General features: G+C 35.8%; 1 protein-coding gene across 3 annotated transcripts in view; it reads left to right on the top strand.

Moving 5' to 3' along the window:
* The window catches only part of LOC101397933 (serine/threonine-protein kinase TNNI3K), a 300,070-nt gene that overhangs the window by 14,604 nt on the left and 263,828 nt on the right, over nt 1-21,638 (top strand). For 2 of the 3 annotated variants that reach the window (XM_004431504.3, XM_087448979.1), the window contains exons 1-2: nt 13,977-14,016; nt 14,611-14,719. In XM_004431504.3, coding sequence (XP_004431561.2) covers nt 13,977-14,016; nt 14,611-14,719 — 149 coding nt within the window. Of the gene's footprint in view, nt 1-13,976; nt 14,017-14,610; nt 14,720-21,638 lie in introns of those variants that run through there. The other variant, XM_087448972.1, reaches the window with a different exon arrangement.

The following is a 21,638-nucleotide window of genomic DNA, read 5'->3' as shown; positions in this document are numbered from 1 at the left end:
GAGGATTCCCAGTCCTCTCTATTTTGATAAATCCAGTACTCTTTCTAGTTCTCATCTTCACTCTCTTTCAGCAGTGTTTGTCTCAGTTGATCACTCTTCTTTAACATGCCTTCTTCATTTGGCTTCAAGGAACCCCACACTGCTGGTTCTTTTCCTAACTCACTTGTGACTCTTTTCAAGTCTCCTTAAGTTGTTCCATATCATCCTTCTTACCTCAGATCACTGGAAGGTCACAAGTCTTTGGTGTTTAGGTTTCTCTATCCACATTGAGTCCTTTGGGATATCATCTATTCTCATATCATCTATGTGCTATCAACTCTCAAAGCTATATTTCTAATTATTAAAGTATAACTCTCAAAACTGTTAAAAATATAGTTCTATAAATTGTGAACATGCATCAAAATGTCATTTAATTCATTAATGATTAAATTAGTAGGATGATGGAATTGGTTTTATATTGTTCTGGATGTTCCAAGGAAGAAAATGTTTATACAATATTAGAAATAACTTTGTCCAGTAGTAGAGTGGGTTGCCTTATGAGATAATAAGCTTTCCAGTACGAGAAGTGTTTGAACAAAGTGACTGGAAGACAATTACCAAAAGTTTTCCCAAGAAGTTCTTGTTTTATGTAAGAGATAGGATTAAATAATGGCTACTGGTTGAGTTTTCTGGAAAACAGGATCTCAGATGGAGTTTAGAATGCAGTATATTTCTTAAGGAGTGCCCTTGGGACTAATAATTATGCAAGAAAGGAGACAGAAGCAGGATTGAGCAGAAGGATGAAGTCACGCTGTGATGCAGGCCCAATGATGGTCTTAATTGCCTGATCCCAGTAGGAGTTCTGGTGCTAGAATGACACTTTAGTGCTATCCTGAGTTGGACCTGAGTGGCCATGGTTTATGCTGCACATCAACCATCATTGGATATGGGCACCTTGGGAAGGAGTATCTTGGGGAAGACAGCTCTCTGTGGCTGAGGCAACCCGTCAACGGGGCTGACAGCTGAAAGCTGTCTTCTGATGGTACTCCCAGTAGCTGAGGTAATAAGCCCTTCATTGAAGAAGATGTGGGTGCCACATCAGTGTCTACTACACTAACCTATCAAGTTCAACCCAATGCCAAGATTCTTTCTCTATGCAACTACTTTAATAAAACATTGCATGTTCAAATTCGGGTTGAATTATGTTGACTTCCAAAGTAATCATACAATATTGTATATAGTTTAAGTGGATTCAATCCATGATAAAAGAAACTATGGTTTAGATGTGTCAATTCTTGATTTATAGAAGCAAATTTTTTTATAATATATGTCACAAATCTACATAATAATCCCAAGTGCCAGATTTTACTTTTGACTAGCTGAGCAAGCTAAAATATTCATAAATTCACATGGAGCCAGATGGCTTCCCTCTGAATATGCATTTGAATGATTCCTGCACATTATTTATTCCAAGAAGTACACAAAATACACCATCATCATAGCAAGGACTTCTAATAATTTTGTTTCAGAAAGGAATCAAGGAATAACAGGTGTCCAATGCTAACAATATTTTGTTTTGAGCTTTAAGTCCACGTGTATTTGAGAATTACTAAGATCAAAATAAGTATAGTTACTTCCAGAGGCCTGAAATATCAGGAATCTGAAATAGGGAGGTTTCAGCAATAATGGCTAGCATTTGATAAAGAAGAGAGTTAAATTTTGCAAAGGTGTTTTTTAAAAATTTGCTTAGGTCTCTAAAAATTCAAATATATAACACTTAGTAAAATTTTTAACCATTTTTTATTAAGTTGATAAATATTTTGGGAGGGTGTATATATTTTTTTCTTTTCAGGTTGAAATTCCAGATGTGAATTTAAAAAAAAAAAATGGAAAACATAATTTAATCATTATTTCTTGAAAATATTTTAGAAAAGATGAAATGATAAATTTCTGATTTTTTCTTGTTTTTTAATTCACTGAGTTTTCTTTTCATTGAAATGTGCTTTTCCCTTTTTAGAGTTTCCGGTTCTCTGGAGATATATTAATCATTGTCATCTCTCTTTTTTTCCTGATATAATTCATTGTTTTTGTTTTATTTATTTATCTGTTTATTTATTTATTTATTTAACTTTCTTTCCATCAAGACATGGAGTTTATTTCCCCTCCCCTTGAATCTGGGCTGGCATTGTGAATTGCTTTGTTCCATATAATGTGGCAGAAGTGATGCTAGTCTAGCCTAATCTAGGCTAGATTTTAAGAATTGGCAGCCTTTGCTTTATTAGAGTCTTGAGCCACCATGTCAAGAAGTCCAATTACCTTCCTAGAGAGACCATGTGGCCAGTCCCCAGCTTGTCCAGCCGTCTCAGCCAAAGTGCCAGACACGGGATGAAGCCAACTTGGAATGCTGCCTTAAGACTATCATATTTTTTTTTGGCTTTTTGTTTTTTAATGAAAGCCTTTTAAGTTTTCTCTTGGTTCTTTAGTTCTACTTTAAGTTCTAAGCTTAACCATACTTTTGCTTCTGCAAGTTGAATGATGTGAAATATTTCTTTTTCCTATATCTGAGATATTCAGCTATAATTTGGTCTCCCACACTCTTTCCTTTGTAAAAAGCAGGCCAACAAACATGACTATCAATAAATTTTCTGATTATCAGAATCCTGCACCAGTGCAGAGGCAGACTCAGAGTTTTGATGAATAGGATAAAGTTCTCCCAAATCAAGATGGGGTTGAGGGAGCTAGATCCACCTTTGATTTGCACAGCCATTCTTCTCCTACCTCAGTCACCATGTCGGCTTAAAGGAACATATATAATTTAGGACTGCTCTTTTATATTCAGATTGATATAAATGCCTATTTCTACAGATTACAATGGATTGACATTACATATTTGTTTTAAAATGTTTAAATGAGGAAAATATTTGATGCCCTGAATATCTGCAAAGATAATGAGCATGAAGGAGAGGAGAAAGAAGGGATGCAATAGAGGGAAAAGGGTGATGTGACTCAAGAATTCTAGCTCTTTTTTTTTTCTTTAATAATCTGCCACAAAAGAAAATGCTGTGTGATGGGAGCTGTCACTACCTGCATGATTTCAAGCAAGCCAATTAACCATGCTGGGACTCAGTTTTCCCTATTATTATCCCTATTTTCTGGATGGGAAAACCGAGTCTCTTTTTTCTTTTAAATATGGTAAGCAAGTATGGCTGTTGTGTAAACTGTGTTTGATAATTCCACTAGCTAAAGTCAGAGGGGATCTGCTTCTGATGGTTGTTTTTCAGCTCATGTTGCCATGCTTTCTTGCAAGTGTGATTAACTTTGATTGTTTGCTGGTCATTGTCCTTAGTATCTATAAAGGTTCCCCATGGCCTAAGATGAATGGACCCTCCTCCAGGGGCTTTGCATTTGTTTTTGTCAGAAGACTGGAGAGGCATTACCAATTGGGAACAACCTTGGACTAAGTTCAACTGAAGTTCCCTAGCCTACCAGGCTCTGCATATCCAGGGGGCAAATCCACAGTGAGCATATTTATGACCATAATTTCTCAGGGACCTTATTTTACTTTCTTTTTAATTTCTCCTACTTCACTGAATGCCAAAGCAGCCTGCCCCACAATTCCTTTGGTCTGGAGTAAAGGATGACAGATTTCCTTCTAGTTGATCCCTAATCTGAAGTCAGATTTTAGAGGGAGTTCCAGCTTAATGTGTCAAAGATTCCCTCTAAGAATCCCCAACCTGTGGCAGCCCTGGGCCGCTCTCTGATTCTTTGGAGCCTAAGACCAAATGTGTATTTTTGGCAAATTCCTCAAGGCAAAAATTTATTCCATATTCCACTTATATGTCTGGGTTCAAGTTTTCCTAAAATGGCTTGTGTAAGGGGAGAAGTCAAGATGGCGGCATAGGCAGACTCTGAACTCACCTCCTCCCGCTGACACACCCAATTTCCAACTACTTGTGGAAAAATTACCCCTGAGACAGAACTGAAAACTGGATAAGAGGAACTCCTGCAACAACGGACAATCCTAACTGAGGTGGAAGAGGCAGAAACTCCCTTCTGGAGAGAAAAAACGCCACGTTCACAAGCTGCAGCAACTCACAGCCGCCCAGGAGCAGCCCACAGGTGTGCAGCCCTCCCCGGAGAAGCGGGGCCTTGAGCCGGGGAGCGCCCCCGCTGTGGGCATTTTGTGGACCCAGCACAATTGAGATGAGTGGCATAATATCTGACTTTGCCTGCTACTAAAACATTGGGGAGTACCCCCAGAAAAGCTGGTTCACAAAGAAATTAAAACCGGCTCTTAAAGGGCCCACGCACAAACTCACCCGTTTCAGAAAGCAACCTAAAATCACCAGAAAGAAAGGTGCACAGTGCTTAGTCCCTAACCTAAGGAAGGAAACAGACATCCAGGTACAGGAATCACAGAGAGCCCCAAACAAGATAAACTCAAAGAGGCCCACAACAAGACACATCATAATCAAAATGTCCAGAATTAAAGATAAAGAGAGAATCCTAAAAGCCACAAGAGAATGTCAAGTTACATACAAAGGAAACCCCATAAGGCTATCAGCTGACTTCTCAGCAGAAACCTTACAGGCTAGAAGAGAATGGCACGATATACTTAAAGTGCTAAAAGGAAAAAACTTACAGCCAAGAATACTCTACCCAGCAACGTTATCATTCAAAATGGAAGGAGAGATCAAAAATTTCCCAGACAAGCAAAAATTAAAGGAGTTTGTCACCAAGAAACCAGTGCTACAAGAAATGTTAAAGGGACTGATTTAAGGGGAAAAGAGAAGACCACAAATGGGAAAAATTATCTATTTCCATGATAAGAGGGTAATGCATACGAATGCACAAAAAAGAGGTTAGATATGATATCAAAAACATAAAAGGAGGGAGGAGGGTAGTTAAAGAGTAGAGCTTTCAGACAGAGGTCAAACTAAAGAGACCATCAATTCTATATAGAAGAAGTAAGGAACAGAGAAGGACTACTAAAACACTGAGAAAAAAAAAGTTAAAAAATGGCAGTAAGTACATACTTATCAATAGCTACTTTAAATGTCAATGGACTAAATACTCCAATTAAAAGGCATAGGGTGGCTGATTGGATTACAAAACCAGACCCATATATATGCAGCATACAAGAGACACACTTCAGACCTAAAAGACACTCACAAACTGAAAGTGAAGGGATGGAAAAAGATACTCCATGCAAATGGCAATGAAAAGAAATCTGGGGTAGCAGTCCTCATATCAGACAAAATAGACTTTAAAACAAAAACTGTAAAAAGAGACAAAAAAGGGCATTACATAATGATCAAGGGAACAATCCAACAAGAGGATATAACACTTGTAAATATCTACACACCCAATGTAGGTGCACCTAAATATATAAAGCATTTATTAATAGACATAAAAACAGAAATAAACAGTAACACAATAATAGTAGGGGACTTTAACTTTCCACTTACACCAACGGATAGATCATCCAAACAGAAGATCAATAAGTAAACATTGGCCTTAAATGATACACTAGAACAGATGGGCCTAGTAGATATATACAGAGCATTCCATCCAAAAACTGAAGAATACACATTCTTTTCAAATGCACATGGAACATTCTCTAGGATTCATCATATATTAGGCCACAAAACAAGTCTCCATAAATTTAAGAAGATTGAAATAATACCAAGCATCTTTTCTGAACACAGTGGTATGAAACTAGAAATCAACTATAGGAAGAAAATCAGAAAAGCCACAAATATGTGGAGATTAAACAAAATGCTACTTAACAACGACTGGGTCAACGAAGAAATCAAAGAAGAAATCAAAAAATACCTGGAGACAAATGAAAATGAAAATATGACATGCCAGAATTTATGAGATACAGCAGAAGCGGTTCTAAGAGGGAAGTTTATAGCAATACAAGCCTATCTCAACAAACAAGAAAAATCTCAAATAAACAATCTAACAATGCACCTGAAGGAACTGGAAAAAAAAGAACAAACCAAGCCCAAAATCGGTAGAAGAAGGGAAATAATAAAAATCAGAGCAGAAATAAATGAAATAGAGACCAAAAAAAATAGAAAAAATTAATAAAACCAAGAGCCAGTTCTTTGAAAAGATCAACAAAATTGACAAACCTTTAGCTAGACTCACCAAGAAAAAAAGAAAGAAGGGACAAGTAAGTAAAATCAGAAATGAAAAAAGGGAAATTACAACAGACACCTCAGAAATACAAAAGATTGTAAGAGAATACTATGGGGCCAGTCCCGTGGCTTAGCGGTTGAGTGTGTGCGCTCCAATGCTGGCAGCCTGGGTTCGGATCCCGGGCATGCACCGACGCACCGCTTCTCCGGCCATGCTGAGGCCGAGTCCCAAATACAGCTACTAGAAGGATGTGCAACTATGACATACAACTATCTACTGGGGCTTTGGGGAAAAAAAAAATAAAAGTTAAAAAAAAAAAAAGAGAATACTATGAAAGGCTATATGCCATCCAATTCGACAATCTGGAAGAAATGGATAAATTCTTAGAATCATACAACCTTCCAAAACTGGATCAAGAAGAAGTAGAGAATTTGAATAGACCAATCACCAGTAAGGAGATCGAAACAGTAATCACAAACCTCCCCAAAAATAAAAGTCCAGGACCAGACGGCTTCCCTGGTGAATTCTACCAAACATTCAAAGAAGAGTTAATCTTAAATGGTAAGGTAAGTTTTTCAGACTGAGCTAAATCTACTAATTCACATCTTTATTTCCCCATTAGTATAAAGCTCAAGCGACCACAATTATGGATTCAAGAGACAAAGCAGATTACTAGATACAATGAGAACAGCAAGAAGAAGGTGGTCTAAATAGTTTATGGAGTTGTAAAGACTCCTCAGAGGTGCTGACACCTAAATTGCGTCCTGAAGTAGGAATATGACTTTTCGTGGGAGATATGGGCAAGAATAGTAGAGGCTCTCTCTCTCCATATTACCAGACTGGGAAAGCACAATACACTACACACTTAATTCAAATGCAGTGGTAACTTCTGAAAATGGCTTTACATGAAAACAAATCATCTTGAAATTCACAACAATTACAGTCTACTCTTGATAATCCATATTAAGGAAGGGGAGTTAAACTGTAAAGAAAACATATGTAACTTGTTCACAAATTCTGGTTGAAAACATAAATTTTTTATATACACTTAGATTATTAAACTTGAATACTGAGTGGGAACGGTATGTTATTTGGATGCCAATAAAATAAGATATAAATCTATTAGAACATATGTTGACTATATAAAATTGGAGGCACTTAACTTGGGTTTATTATAAAAAGTCTGCCTGGCATTAAGGATACACTCAGACGTTACTTGCTATATCAAGTTCTCTAATAATTGGCTTCAGAGGCAGGATTTCCTGCAACAAGAAATCAGAAAGCTGTGTGGCCCCACAAACTGTGACTTTCTGTGATTCACCCAACCAAATGTAGTGACCCATTAATGGAGCTGTGGGCAAAAGTTGACTTTTTTGTACCCCCAACAACTTTACACTAATTTAACCATAGCACTCCTTTTAATCTATATACAGGGCATTCAAGATTATCTGTATATGAAATTTCAGCTGTGAAGGGAGCCAGGCTAGTTCCACAACTATTGTATAAAATGGATAGAAAATGTTAAACAATCAAGTCAATGTCAGTTCTGATTGGTGGAGTGCTGAGCTGCACAATGTGAACAAAAGGGAGATCATGAACCTTTGAGTACATGCCAAAGGCTGATGCCATTTCTGACACTGACATAAGATGGCAGGAGGGGGGCATAAAAGTGTATAGTATGATAACCATTGTCACCATTCTTCTACTAAGATATAGGAGAAGATGTAACAAAAATAATGATAACTGTGCTTGGACAGATTCCTTACTGAGATTGCTTCTGCTTGGAGGGACTAAACAAAGAACTGGTCATATGGACTCACTTAGCAGGCTCTCTAACAACCACATGTTATATAGATCCACTTTTTGAACCTTTAAGGAATTTTTCCTACCTACATCAAATTAGTTTTCTTTTTACTTTGATGAAAGCCACAAGTGGATAATTGACAAGTGAAAAGAAATTAACTCAGTGTAAGTAGAACTATTTTTGTTTCTTTCCTCCACCTTTTGTTCGTTTGTTTGTTTTTTCAAGGACAAACTTCAAGCATGGAAATGTTATTTTCCCAAAGACAATACTTAGTTATTAGTTTAACTAAAATTATAACACAATGTTCTTTCCTTACCAGCCAGCTGAATCTTAGGGGAGGGGAAAAATGATGAAGGAGAAATGGAAGTGACCTGAGTCATAAACTTTAGATTATTCTGATGGTTTTAATGCCTCAAAGAAATTTTTTCTGGATGGAATGTAGGCTTTATTAGATTCACCTTCTCATTACCATCATGTATTTCTCTGTCGTAGGACAAATGCTTTATCGCAATTGCATCTGTGTTTGTCTATCCCTGGTTCCCATGAGCTTTTTGGAGTGCGTGGTACAGTCCATGCTTATTGAATGAATAGATGACTCAATTAACCAATGAAGAGCTGAACTGACAGTTGAGAGTCTTATCAATTTGGAAAAGAAAGCTTTAGCCAATGACATAGATATGACTCGTCACTGTTTAATTTAGATTCTTTAATAAAACTTTATGTTCACCAGCAACAAAGGAAGTCACAGGAAAGATTAAGATCTTTGCATTTGCAGTTGTAGTATACTGGAAACAAAAGTAGCAATATTGGTTTGTTTCTTTTTTATTTCTATAATATAGTCTCACAGAGATACTGAGAACACCTTTTTAAATTACTGTGATATTAATTTTTTTCACATTTACTTTCATTATTATATATTCTCAAGTCCCATTCATTTTTGAGGATTAATCTGAATATTATCTCAACAATGTTCAGATTCATAATGATGGGTTTATATTTCCATCCAACATACTATAAGTTTAGATATTCTAGTGTAAAATAAAGGAAAAGTTTAATAAATAAGAATATTACAAATTATGCTTGTTTAAAAAGAAATTAATCAAAGAAATTTTTTAATTGAATAATTGTAGACATCTTAGACAATGCTAAATTTTTCTTTTAGATAACTTTGTTTCAATATAAATAATTTAATGTTTATTAGAAAGAGAAAATCTAAATATATACCAATCAGTAATTCTTATTTAAAGCAATGATTCTCTTAATTGCTTGTCAACCACATGCAATACATCAAAAATATAAACTTCCTTAAAGCTTGGGAACATATTAATAAGAGCTTATATACAATGAAAGAATGATCTGTGTTGTGATATGAATTGTTTGTGCATCAGTTTGATTTCATGGGATATGTGTTCTTTATAATTTCTTTATTGGAATCCTAAAGGTAGAAAAGTGTCAAGGTGAATTTTTGTATTTTTTATCTTGAAAGCATCCTTTTAAATATTTATAAAATGACGAGCATAAAATATAAATAGCAGATGCACAAGTGTAGATTGAGATAAATAAATCATAAAAACTCAAAATAAAGGAATTCAGAAAGAATGTAAATAGCCTTATTGAAGGAGTATTAGAACATATCTATGTATGTGCTAAAGCAGTCTGATAAATCAGTTGAAAAGATGGAGGTGTTAACATTAGATTTAGGCAATTCAATAGAACACAAAGATTGGTCAAAAAGGAATATTTGAAGACATGAAGTATTTACTAAATCTACCCTGATATTTTGAATGAAAAAAAATACTTATTAGTTATGTATTCCTCAGAGAAGTTTTTTCCTTATATGTTATAAATATTTCTTGGAAAGCTCAAATGGTCTTATTAGAAATTACCATTTTTTGGTCTTATTTATTTATTGTTTTATATTTTTTCCTTAATTTTTACAAGTTAATTGACTCTTTCATTAAAACAGTTCTAGATTTACAGAAAAATTGAGGAGAAAGTACAGAGGGGTCCCATATACTCCTTCCGCCCCTCCCCGCCCTCTGCCACTTTAATGTTAGTAATAGGAAAAACAAGTTTCCACTACTACTAGCATCTTAAATTGGTCTGGTATATTTGTTACCATTGATGAACCAATATTCATATAGTATTGTTAACTGAAGTCCATAGTTTACATCAGTGTTTTACAGTTCTATGGGTTTTTCCAAATGCATAATGTCATGTATCCACCATTACAGTATTATACAGAAAAGTTTCACTACCCTAAAAATATCCTGTGCTCCACCTATTCATCCCTCCCCCTCTTCCCACTCCCTCTGGCAATCACTGATCTTTTACTGTCCATATAGTTTTGCCTTTTCCAAAATGTCATATATTAGAATCATAGTATGTAGCCTTATCTGACTGTCTTCTTTCACTTGGTGATATTCATTTAAGGTTCTTCCATGACTTTTCTTGTATTGGTAGCTCATGTCATTTATTGCTGGATGAATTTCCATTGTATGGCTGTACATACAATTTGTTTGTTTATCCATTCACCTATGAAAAGGCATCTTGGATGCTTTCATTTTTGTGATTCATTTTTACAATATGAGCCTATACATGCACAGCCAAGTCATCTCCTGCCCCAGTGCTTACCACAGGAAAGAACTCTTTGAGAATCTGAAACAATCTTCTTTTTCTCTTTCCTCCAGTTATCTTCTTCTCTTTTCTCTTATGTGGAATTCAGTCTCAAAAACCTTCAGGTAAGTAGTCATCTCACTTTAAGCAACCTTGGAAAAGTGCTCCTTGAGGTATGTGCCTCAAGTAGTATCTACATTAGAATCACTAGGGTGTGCCTGTTAAAATTCAGATTCCTGGGCCCTACTCCTGATCTACTGAATCAGACTTTCTAGGGATGGATCCCTGGTTTCTAAATTTTTATAAAGCTCCACAGGTGGCATCTAGTCTCACTAAAGTTTGAGAAGGTGACCACATGCGTATTTAGGTTTGGTTTTTGATAACATATGAGATAACATTCTTTCTGGTCTTCTGGAAGTCTCAGAACTGAAAAGAGTAGGGTTCAATCTAGAGCATGTGGCCAACTCAAGGTGGAAAGAGGTAATTTTTACAGAAATGTAGTGAGTAGTGGGGAAAATATTTCCTGCTTCCATGTGGATTCCTCCAGCATTCTTTAGGAAAGAAAAGCAGGAGTGTTATCTTGGATCATTTACTTATTCCAGCCTTGTCTTCACCTCCCTGAAGGCACTCAAGAGGATTACTCCACCCATGACCTAGAGTCACATTCATAAAAGAGGCTTGTAGATATTGTTCCTTTGGAAATAGGAAATTGTTATAGTTCAACAACATTTAATATTTTAGGTATTGAGACTATCATTTCCTGCATTTTTATGCTGCTATCCTCCCTTTTTTTTTTGAGCAAAATTTATTGCTTCAGAGTGTAGAAAAATTCAATTGAGTTGCTGATCGGATTTTCAAACTTATGGCAGAAATTGTAGCTTTGAAAGCCAAAGCTCATATTTGTGAAAGCCACCCTTTTTGAGAGAATAAAACAATTTTTGAAAATCAAAAGGAAAAATCTCAAAAATCAGTGTATCAAATTTATGTCTCAAATGGGAAATTGGAAAGACAATGCAAGATGATATAAAAACTAGCTTTTCCTTCACTGGTAGAAGAAATACACACACACACACACACACACACACACACACACACACACACACATGCCCTCACTGGTCTAATGTTTGAGATAGTGGAGAGAGAAATAAGAAAGAAGATCAGGAAAAATAGATTTAGATGTCCTCAAGAGGGCCTACAGCCCTACCTCCCATCCCTGTCCCTCTGGATTCAAGGTATGGAAACCCTGGATTATTTTAGGGAAATCTGAGAGAAGGAGGAGCTTGTACATCACTTCCCAAAGTGTATCCCTGGGAGATTGCAAGCCTCTTAAAGAAGACTATCCAGTATGGTCTTCGGAACTGTACTAAATGCTTGGTCTTCAATGCCAAGCACTGAGGAAGTCAGGTGCCTACTTGACGGCAGCGTGTCTAAGGAAATCAAAGACTTTCCAACCTGGGGGGATAGGGGTCACGCAAGTGCCGAGAGAAAGCTGGTGCAGCTGAACATGTATGGCCTTCAAAAGGGAAAATGCAGAATGCATGGGCCAAGTAATCAGAGGCCCCCACAGTATAGCAAACATCAGCAGACATGGTGGCATATACTGATGAAGAGAGATAAGGAGAGTTACAACCAGGGGAGGACATAGATGTTATGAGATCAAATACCTACTTCTCCAACTATATCTGATCAGTATGGAGCCTTCCCTCTGGAACTTAGATTACCTTTGCTGAGAAAAAGGTGTGGAGAATTCTAAATTTGTCTAAGCACTTGCTTCAAAAAGAAACAGTTTGAACAGTCAACTATAATAAATATGAAATTCATACCTGTTATGTTAAAACTATAGCCTCTGGAGGAGAGTTTCAAGATTGAAATTTATATCTTCTAGGTGTAGTTACATTATCCAAAAGAAATATATAGTTAAAATCAGATAGCTTTTCGGCCGGCCCTGTGGCTTAGCGGTTAAGTGCGTGCGCTCCCCTGTTGGCGGCCCGGGTTCAGATCCCGGGAGCCCACCAGTGCACCGTTTGTCCCACCATGCTGAGGCTGCATCCCACATACAGCAACTAGAAGGATGTGCAGCTATGACATACAACTATCTAGTGGGGCTTTGGGGGAAAAAATAGATAAATAAAAAATTAAAAAAAAAAAATCAGATAGCTTTTCTTTCTGGATTTTCCATTTATTCTACATCATACCCTGAATTCATTTATATCAATAGAAATATGCATATACTAAGAGAAATGCCTCCATGAAGTAAATGAAAGATGGAAGAAAGAGGAATTATGGAAGACGTATCAATAATAATATCTAGCTTTAGAATTATCTAGCCTGGAATTGACTTCAGACTCCTCCACCTACTAATGAATCTGGATTTTCTCATCCATATTATGGGATTATTATATACCTTGCAGGACTGCATGAGGTAGAAATGACAAAATGTACATAAAGCACTTAAACTAGTGTCTGTCACACAGAAAGCACTCAATCTTATTATTTGTAATCTTATTGTTCTTGTCATTGTTACTTTATGAATTGCTGTCTGTAGAACTGTCTTAGATTCGTATATATGATTCTTACAGTCAACATAATCAAGTGGTATAAATTAATCATGGTCTATGTTAAGAATTTCTTCTTACAAATTTAATTTTTAGCTCTGATACAGGCAAAACTCACATTCATTTCTATTAGTAGTATGCCATAGGATGTGGGTTTCCATTATTTATAGAGAGAGATAAATTCTATCACTAGTCACTCTTTTCCAACTGCCATTACTTTGGCTCAGGAGAAAATGATCCTGAAAGAAGATCTAGGTAGTTTTAACAGCTCTTTGTGAAGCACAGATGTTACTGAACCACTTTCTAGATTTACCTATTAAAGAAGTGGCCCTGGGGCTGGCCTGGTGGTGCAAGCGGTTAAGTGTGCGCGCGCTCTGCTTTGGGGGCCCGAGGTCGGCAGGTTCGGATCCCGGGCATGCACCGATGCACCACTTGTCACGCCATGCTGTGGCGATGTCCCATATAAAGATGGGCACAGGTGTTAGCTCAGGGCCAATCTTCCTCTGCAAAAAAGAGGAGGATCAGCATCCGATGTTAGCTCAGGGCTGATCTCCCTCACACAAAAGAAAGAAATGACCCCTGAAGGTATGTATGGGTATATAATCAATTGATGGAGGCAAATAATCCTATTGAAACATTTACTATTTATTCTCGATACAACTCTTTTAAACAGACTGATTAGTTCCCTTTATGATTTCATCCTTGAAAGCACAAACTATTTTGTCCTTTGTCATTGTTGCATGACATTCCATTTGGCAGTCGGCTTATTTTTAGCCAGACTATCAACGTATTTTTCAACTGGACTGTCACTGCACTTGAACTTGGAATCTTGTAACTGAGGAACGGCACTGGGGAAAAGAAGAAACTTCTAACAAATGGGAAATTATAAATCTAGACCAACCCAAACTTGCACTGGTAATTATTCTTATATCTTTATATATAACATGGTTTAATAGTAGTTATAGATAATTAACATTTCATTGGAATATCTGTTAATTTTTACACAGAGGATAACATATTCTACAAAACTAAGGAGAAGATTATTTGAACTCAAATTATTTTTCTTTGAAAGATCTTTAGAGAAAACAGAAAATTTCTTACAAAAGTATATTAGTTTCTGTAATGTTATGGAAAAGATTTTGGCATGCTGCTGAATATAGGAATTTTAGAATTATATCTTAAATATCTAGTATTTAAAACCCAAAAACTCTTGTCTAGAAACTAGAGATTGCTATAATTAAAATGCAATAAAATCAAATGAAATAAGTCAAATATATTCTTCTATGTAAATATATTATCCAATATCAAATGGGTTCTTTATTACTACAATTCAATATGATTGCATTTTAAATATAAACATCTGCATTTTAAACTCACAATCAGTAACTTAAATTATGTATTGTAGAATTCAAAATAAAAACTAGAGTTTTAATTACTTGTATGTTATGATCTTTGTCTACTTTTGCAAAGCTCAGCTATGAATCAATCCCATTTGTTTTTCTTTACTAGATGAATGGAAGAAGAAAGTCAGTGAATCTTATGTTATTATAATAGAAAGATTAGAAGATGACCTGCAGATCAAAGAAAAAGAACTTACAGAACTAAGGAATATATTTGGGTAAAGTTGTCAGAGTTATTATTTCTTTGTATAAGTGACTTTATTATTTATCTTGTTTTTAGATCTATCTATATTTAAAAACACAACCCATATAATCTCAGATGTAACCGGTTATGTTCTAAGCCTTAGAATGTAAGATTATCCCTTCTTGACCATTCCTGTAGCTCCTAAAAGGCAAATATCTCATCTTTATAAAATATGACTTGCATGCTTCCATCGCTAAAGTTTAAAATGAGAGGAACCTTAGGGCTAGCCTTTGAATAGAAGCTGTTGCTGATCTGACTAATGTTCTCTGGAGTTAGATCATTCTTGTAAACCATGCCAGCAACAAACAGCAAGACTTCTCCTCCCAAATGGTGGTGGAATATTGGCCACATTGTTCTCTTTGGACTACTAGGGTAAGTCCAATTTGAACAAACCCTCTGATCTCTTGACATTGAAAGGCTGTCACTTAATGGAACTGAGTATCATTCTGCCCCTGAACAATCATATAACAAGGTGTAATATTGGCTTCAGGCTTTCAGTGGGTTTTGTTCCATGATAACAAGAGAAAAATAATCTGGTGCACTGTCACAACCTTGGAAGACACAAAATGTTCAGAAAAGAGGGGCAGGACCCTTATATACAAAAGCAACCTTCTAGAGAAATTGAATCTGGCGTTGAGAAACTAGATGCATTTTGGAGGGTCAGTTTAAGTTAGCTACCTGACTGAGGAAAATTTCCATGTCGGTCCATTAGCCATGTTCTCTTACCGCTATGTTACTCATGTAATGCACTCATAACAAAAGATTTCCTCTATTTTACTTGAAAACATGTAAAGCAATGACCAAATGACACTGTATTTTTCAAAAGAAATTTCAAATATAGTAAACATACAAAGCTTGCATAACTGACAACTAAAATTTTCCATGTACAATATAGTTTACACGAAATTTATTAGTGGGTTGATGAGATCTTCACAAGTGCTCAATTTATGATTTGGGAAGTAGTTGATTCTCTGTGTTATTTGGCCCAAAATGATTAACTCAGCATTGACACTCATGATGAGCTACCCTGAGCTGGCTTTTACAAGTGGTACCACATGCTCAGTTATGAGAAAACATTTGAAATGCCTGTAGAGATGTGACTGGCACTTTGGTATGATAGATTTATACATACGTGTTTATTTTGTTCAAGAAGAGAGATGAATGTAGAACTTAATCTTAAGCCCTCTAGCTCTTATTGATTCAGATAAATATGCTGAATTAAATGTGATTAAATTGAAGAGATTTTCCTCAACTTTATAAAATGAAACCTCATTTATTATTTTTTTTTAATTTAAGAAGTATTATGCAAATATGTCAAGACTAATTTAAACAAACAAAACATATCCTTTAAAGGATTAAGCTTAACAATAGGCATGAGATGTAAGTTTATTCTTATTCCACAGCAACAACCAGCAGCTGTTTCTACAGCTCCTTCTATAGCTGACTTTTCCCACATTTCCACTATATGTAATAAATGTGACCTCTTTGCTGATTAGTAATGGGTGAGAGGCAAGAATCAGTGTCAGGGAGAGTATAGTTCAGAGTTGATGTGCCAGCTCTACTCTAGGTGTTATTCCAGACACATCAAACACAAGACGTTATTTAATCCTCACCATGATCCTGTGTAGTAGATAATATTAATTCTGGTGGATAATAAACTAAGGACTAGAGACATTGTATTTTGTCAAGATCGTATGGTCAGCAAGTGCTGGAACTGTGATTTGTAGCAAGGTCTGCCTGACTCCATAGGGAGAGCTTTCCTACTACACCCTGCTTCTTGCTCCAGGAGTTCACACTCTGGTGGAGGGAAAATATATATAAATAAGTCTCAGAAGACAGTCCATGACAAGTGCTAAGTGGAAGGAAAAATAAGATGGTTTTCAAACACAAAAAAGGATTTGGAGTCTTGATTTATTCATCGATTTTGAAAAGCATTGCAGATAAAAGGCATGATGCAGTGGAGATATATAGGCAAGAGTGGATGAATACCAAGGAAAGTCCAGGGGAGGCAAGAAAAACTAATGTCTTGACCATTTCATCAAACTTGAGTAAGAAAGCTATGCCAATCAGTGTAAGGGTTTTGTAGTCACACAAGCAGATTTAAATCCAGTTTCTTCTATTTACAAACTGTGTGTCCTTGGATATATTACTTAATCTTCTTGAACCTCATTTGCATCTGTAACATGAGGTTAATAATAGGATATTTGCAAAATGATGTCCATTAAATGCTGAGTACAGGGCGTAACACACAGGCATAGAATAATGGAAGGTTTCTATTATCATGATTGATTGGATAAATTAGGACAATTTGAAAAACTACAGACTTTATTATTAAGTGGGAGTAACAAATAGTTTATTAAAAGTTAGGAAATGAGAAATTTAGGATAAAATGTTTTTATGTTAAGAGGATGTTTTCAAAAGTAAAAATGTAAAATGTTACAACAATTAAAGACAGTGCCAAAACCTGAAATATAACTTTTAAAGATTGTGATCAAGAGGAATTTGAAGAATTTTCAGACTCGAGTATTAGAGGGCTCATCAAAATGGATGTCAAATTCCCTAAGAATAACACTAGGGCATTTTGTGGAGAGGAAGACGGGTAGCCTGGTGCTGAAGCCATTAAGGAGGCTACGGAGATATCCCATTAGCCAGAAGTGGTAACAAGGAAGCCAAGGTTAGGATTACCCACAGCCTAGAATTATATTTCTCCAAGGGCTAAAGACTCCTACGGTAGAGTAGCTGGCAGTGCTGGCTAAAATTTTAGATTCCGTGATTCTACCCCATATCAAATGAATCAGAATCTCTGAGGATGACTTCCAGAAACCTGATTTTTTAACAACCTCCCTAGGTAATACTTTTGCATTCTGAAAATGATACTTCTGCTACACTTTGAAAACTATGCTTCTAGAAAGATATCCAAGTTGCACTGAGAACTCTGCCTGAGGTGATATCAGTGAAGGAATGAGGAACATGAGAACAGAAAGCAGGCAACTGGTATGATCTAGAGAGAGTCAAGGGAGCAAGCAAACAAACAAATACAGAGCTCTCTGCTTTGTCTGAGTCCATCAAGGCAGATAGCATCATTGGGAAAGTCAATTGTGCCTAGGGCAAAGGTCTGAGGATTTTCTTTTCTCTAGAATAAAATGATGGATGACAAGGAAAGAAAAGAATGGAGTGCTACGAATATAAATTGTCTTACTCATTGGCACTCACACCAAAATTTTAAGGGTGGTTGGGAAGATTAAACATAATATTGTATGAGACACATTTAATTGAGTATCTAGGACATTTTAGGTGTTAAATAGATGTTAGAAACTTTTCCTTTCTCATCTTTATTCATGCCTTATATAATGTAAGGAGTTCTTCTGTGATGAACAACTGTATTATGCTGCCTGACATCAAGCTGTCTTTAAACATGTAGATAGCGGGAAAACTATATAACATGCCCGAAAAGAAGCATTTAACACTAGAGTCACAGGTGGACGATCACTGATGTAAATACAGGTTTGTTTGGGGGACTTTTGGAGTTTTTTTGTTGTTTTCATTTGCTGACAAGTTTCTTTATGGCATTCATGGTAGATACTAAAGCCATTCATTAAAAGAGATTTTCCACACCATAACGCACCAAGGCTTCCATCAGCTCAAATACACAATCTCCTGATATAGCTTTCACCCACACTATAGTACAGAGCAATATAGTACTGAACTTAAAAAAGACCTAAACCATTATCTTGCTTATGCCAATTCAAAGCAGCTTTGGAATGAGAGCTCGATATGGGAAAGAAGGGAGTGGAATGGAATGTTCCTTCATCTTCCACAATCAAGTTCCACTCACTCATAACTTTGGAGACAAGAAGAGAAGGGAGAAGAAGAAAAGACAGAGGTGGTACACTGGCTTATCATTGTCTGATTATTTCCGCCTCTGTGCTGTCTCTGATCTTTATGTTTATCCATATAACAGCACTTACTACATGGTGTTGTCTATTTACAGATCTGTCTAACCACTAGTATATGTGTTCACTTAAGGCAGCCTTTTTGTCTTATTTGCCTTTATTTATGTTTGTATTTATTTGTAATACCTATTTGTATAGCACTTAAAAGAAAAACAAACTAACAACTTAATGCCTACCATATGCCAGCTTGCTACTAGGTATTTTAATCTGTGTCAGCTCAGATAATCCTAAATGTATACATGCAAAGTGCTTTAGCACAGTGACCGACACATAGTAAACCCTCAAAAACGTTAGCTGAAAATTAATCATTGGTTATGCTAACTATCCTCTGAGGTAGGTAATGCAATTGCCATTTTATACCTGAAGAAAATGAGGTTAATCAAATTAAACTGTCTTGAACTAGGTTACACAACTTGTATGGTTGTGCTGTGATTGCACCCAAGTGTATTTAATTTCAAAATCTATGATCTTCGTGATCTTGCTTCTCAACCTGGGCAGAGGAAAGAGGTACAGATCAGAATTATCCCTGAAAAATGTTCATTTTCCCCATGCCTCTCCACAATTTTGCTATATCGGTTGTATTAAAACTACCTCTAGGTATGGGAGTGGAAGCGTATATTTTATGCCCCTACTCCCACCTCCGGTGATACATGATCTTTGAAAAACAGTTACCTTATGGCTCTCCACATGCAACTTTTAAAAGCCTCGAATTAAATTATTTCGTTTCAATATGTTTTGGAGTCATTAGAAATTTTAGAACTATGTTTTGCTAATTTCATTGTCAAGGTTACTTTTTATCTGCTTAATTTTTAATATGAAATTTGAACCTCTGTGAGGAGATTCCAGAGAAGTTATAATTTTCCAATGTCATGGCTTTTCAACATAATCAAAAGAATCCTATTTTTTCTCATTTTTAATCTGTTTTGACATTGAGTAGATATGCCTTGGTCAATATTACATAACACTTCACTTTGAAATTGATTAGGTTTAATAAACGAACAAAAATAAGTCTAAAGAATGCTCTTTTCCATGGGAAAGCAGTTGTAATATTTAGAGGAAATAAAAAAAAAAAAAAGAAAGAAAAGGGAAAAAAAATGAAGGAGGTTTTCTGAGATGTACCTTCCTATTATTTTCTCCCTGAAAAGTTCCTCTGGGCCCAGCTACAGTCCACCACACTTACCCTCCAAATGAAACATCTTCCCCAAATTAACTTTTTCAGAACAATAAATTATGAAATTTAACTATTGAAAAGGAACAGCTCCAGAAGCATTGGAGGCTGACCTTATCAAAGAAGAGTGAAATTCTCTATCAAGGTGCTAAGTAGAGTATGGGGGTGGGGGGGGGGTCTGTTATAAAATTAAAATAGAATGAAAGTATTATTTGGCATGTTTGGCTAGTGCATTGTGCTAATTAGCAACAAAACAAAAAACGAATGGCAACAACAGCAAAAAGACATCAAACCAAAAAGCAGAGAATTACGTTGCCCCAAGGCTGTCTCCCACTCTACTTCTTTTCTTGCTCTTCTAGGTAAAAATACTTAGGAGTAATAATTTTACATGAATATCTTGTAAAAACCTTATGAAGCAGCTTAATCTCAATCTCTTTCTCTCTGTCCGTCTGTCTCAGTCTCTCTCTCCCACTCTAGCTTGCTACCTCACTCGCTCTCACTGTCTCCCCCCTTTTAGCCTCCCTCTCTTCTTCCCTCCCATCTCATACTGCCTGCATCTTCCCTTTTTCCTTCCCTATCCCCCTTCTCAAATGCAAAGAAAACAATAAAAAAAATGAAAATAATCAATATTGATGCTTTAGTAAAAATTATTTTAGCAGCTAATATTTACAAAGTCTTATAAAGTCTAACCCATTTAAACCTCACAATAACCCTATGAGATAAGAATTATTGTCTCAGTTTTGTCATCCTTAGTTATTCTTGCTCTATCTGCCACCATATCTCAATAATTCTTTATTGTATGAATGAATGAATATACTTCATATTGTTAGTTTGCAGATTTGATCTGGGAGATATTAGACAAATACATCTGGATATTTCTTGGGGATATATCTTGGGAACAATCTTATTGATGATTTTTGTGTTTCTGGTGTTTGGAGGGAAAATCAGCAGAAGCCACAAAGAACTACACAAGAAGTTACAACCAGCCATTTGAAACCTAAATTATCAATTTGGGAAACTAGATGATCCATAACAAATCCTTACCTCTTTCTACCTTCTTGGCCTTTCCATACATTTCAGCCAATGAATTAATTTAAAAAAATATATATCTACCTATCTGAATATTTTGGACAGTAGTGTGTTATTTTTTGTGAACTGTTCAAATGTTACATTGTAATAAGTTTCCACTGTAGTCATGTCAGATATCTTCTTGAAAGGATGAGGTCATGAGAAAGAAGTTTAATTGGATCACAAAACTGCATACTTTTCTGAAGAAAAGGTAAAGGCTAAGAAAAGAGTTCACTATGCTACAAGAAAGAAAGAAACCTTTGGTTACAGAACTACCATTTTTAATGATTAAGGACAGAATTTACTATTAGAAATATATTCATAATAGTGACTTCATTTTAATTAGGAACTTCATCCATGCCCCAGCAAGCACTATGAACTCATTAGGGTATGTTAAGTTACAGTATGGCATGGCAGGTGATGAAAAATGTAAGGGGAAATTAAAAAATAAATTGAGCTTAGGGTATTAGAATACATAAGTGATGCTCAATTGGCAGTGAATTTGACATACACAGTTCCTTTAGAAGAGGCAAAAGAAGAGAAAATGAAATATCTCTCCTAGGAATGATTGCTTTTAAATCTTGAATATTTTAATTGCATGTATCAAAACAGAAACGTTTGACTAGAAGTTAATGGGAAGTCAGAATTAGGATTCAAATAAAGCCCCCAAAGTAACTCTCATTAAAAAAAATTACATTCCAGTT

This window comes from Ceratotherium simum, chromosome 2 (genome assembly GCF_057802395.1).
Source record: "Ceratotherium simum simum isolate JZ-2026a chromosome 2, ASM5780239v1, whole genome shotgun sequence".
Taxonomy (NCBI): domain Eukaryota; kingdom Metazoa; phylum Chordata; class Mammalia; order Perissodactyla; family Rhinocerotidae; genus Ceratotherium; species Ceratotherium simum.
This window is presented reverse-complemented; position numbering and strand designations above follow the sequence as displayed.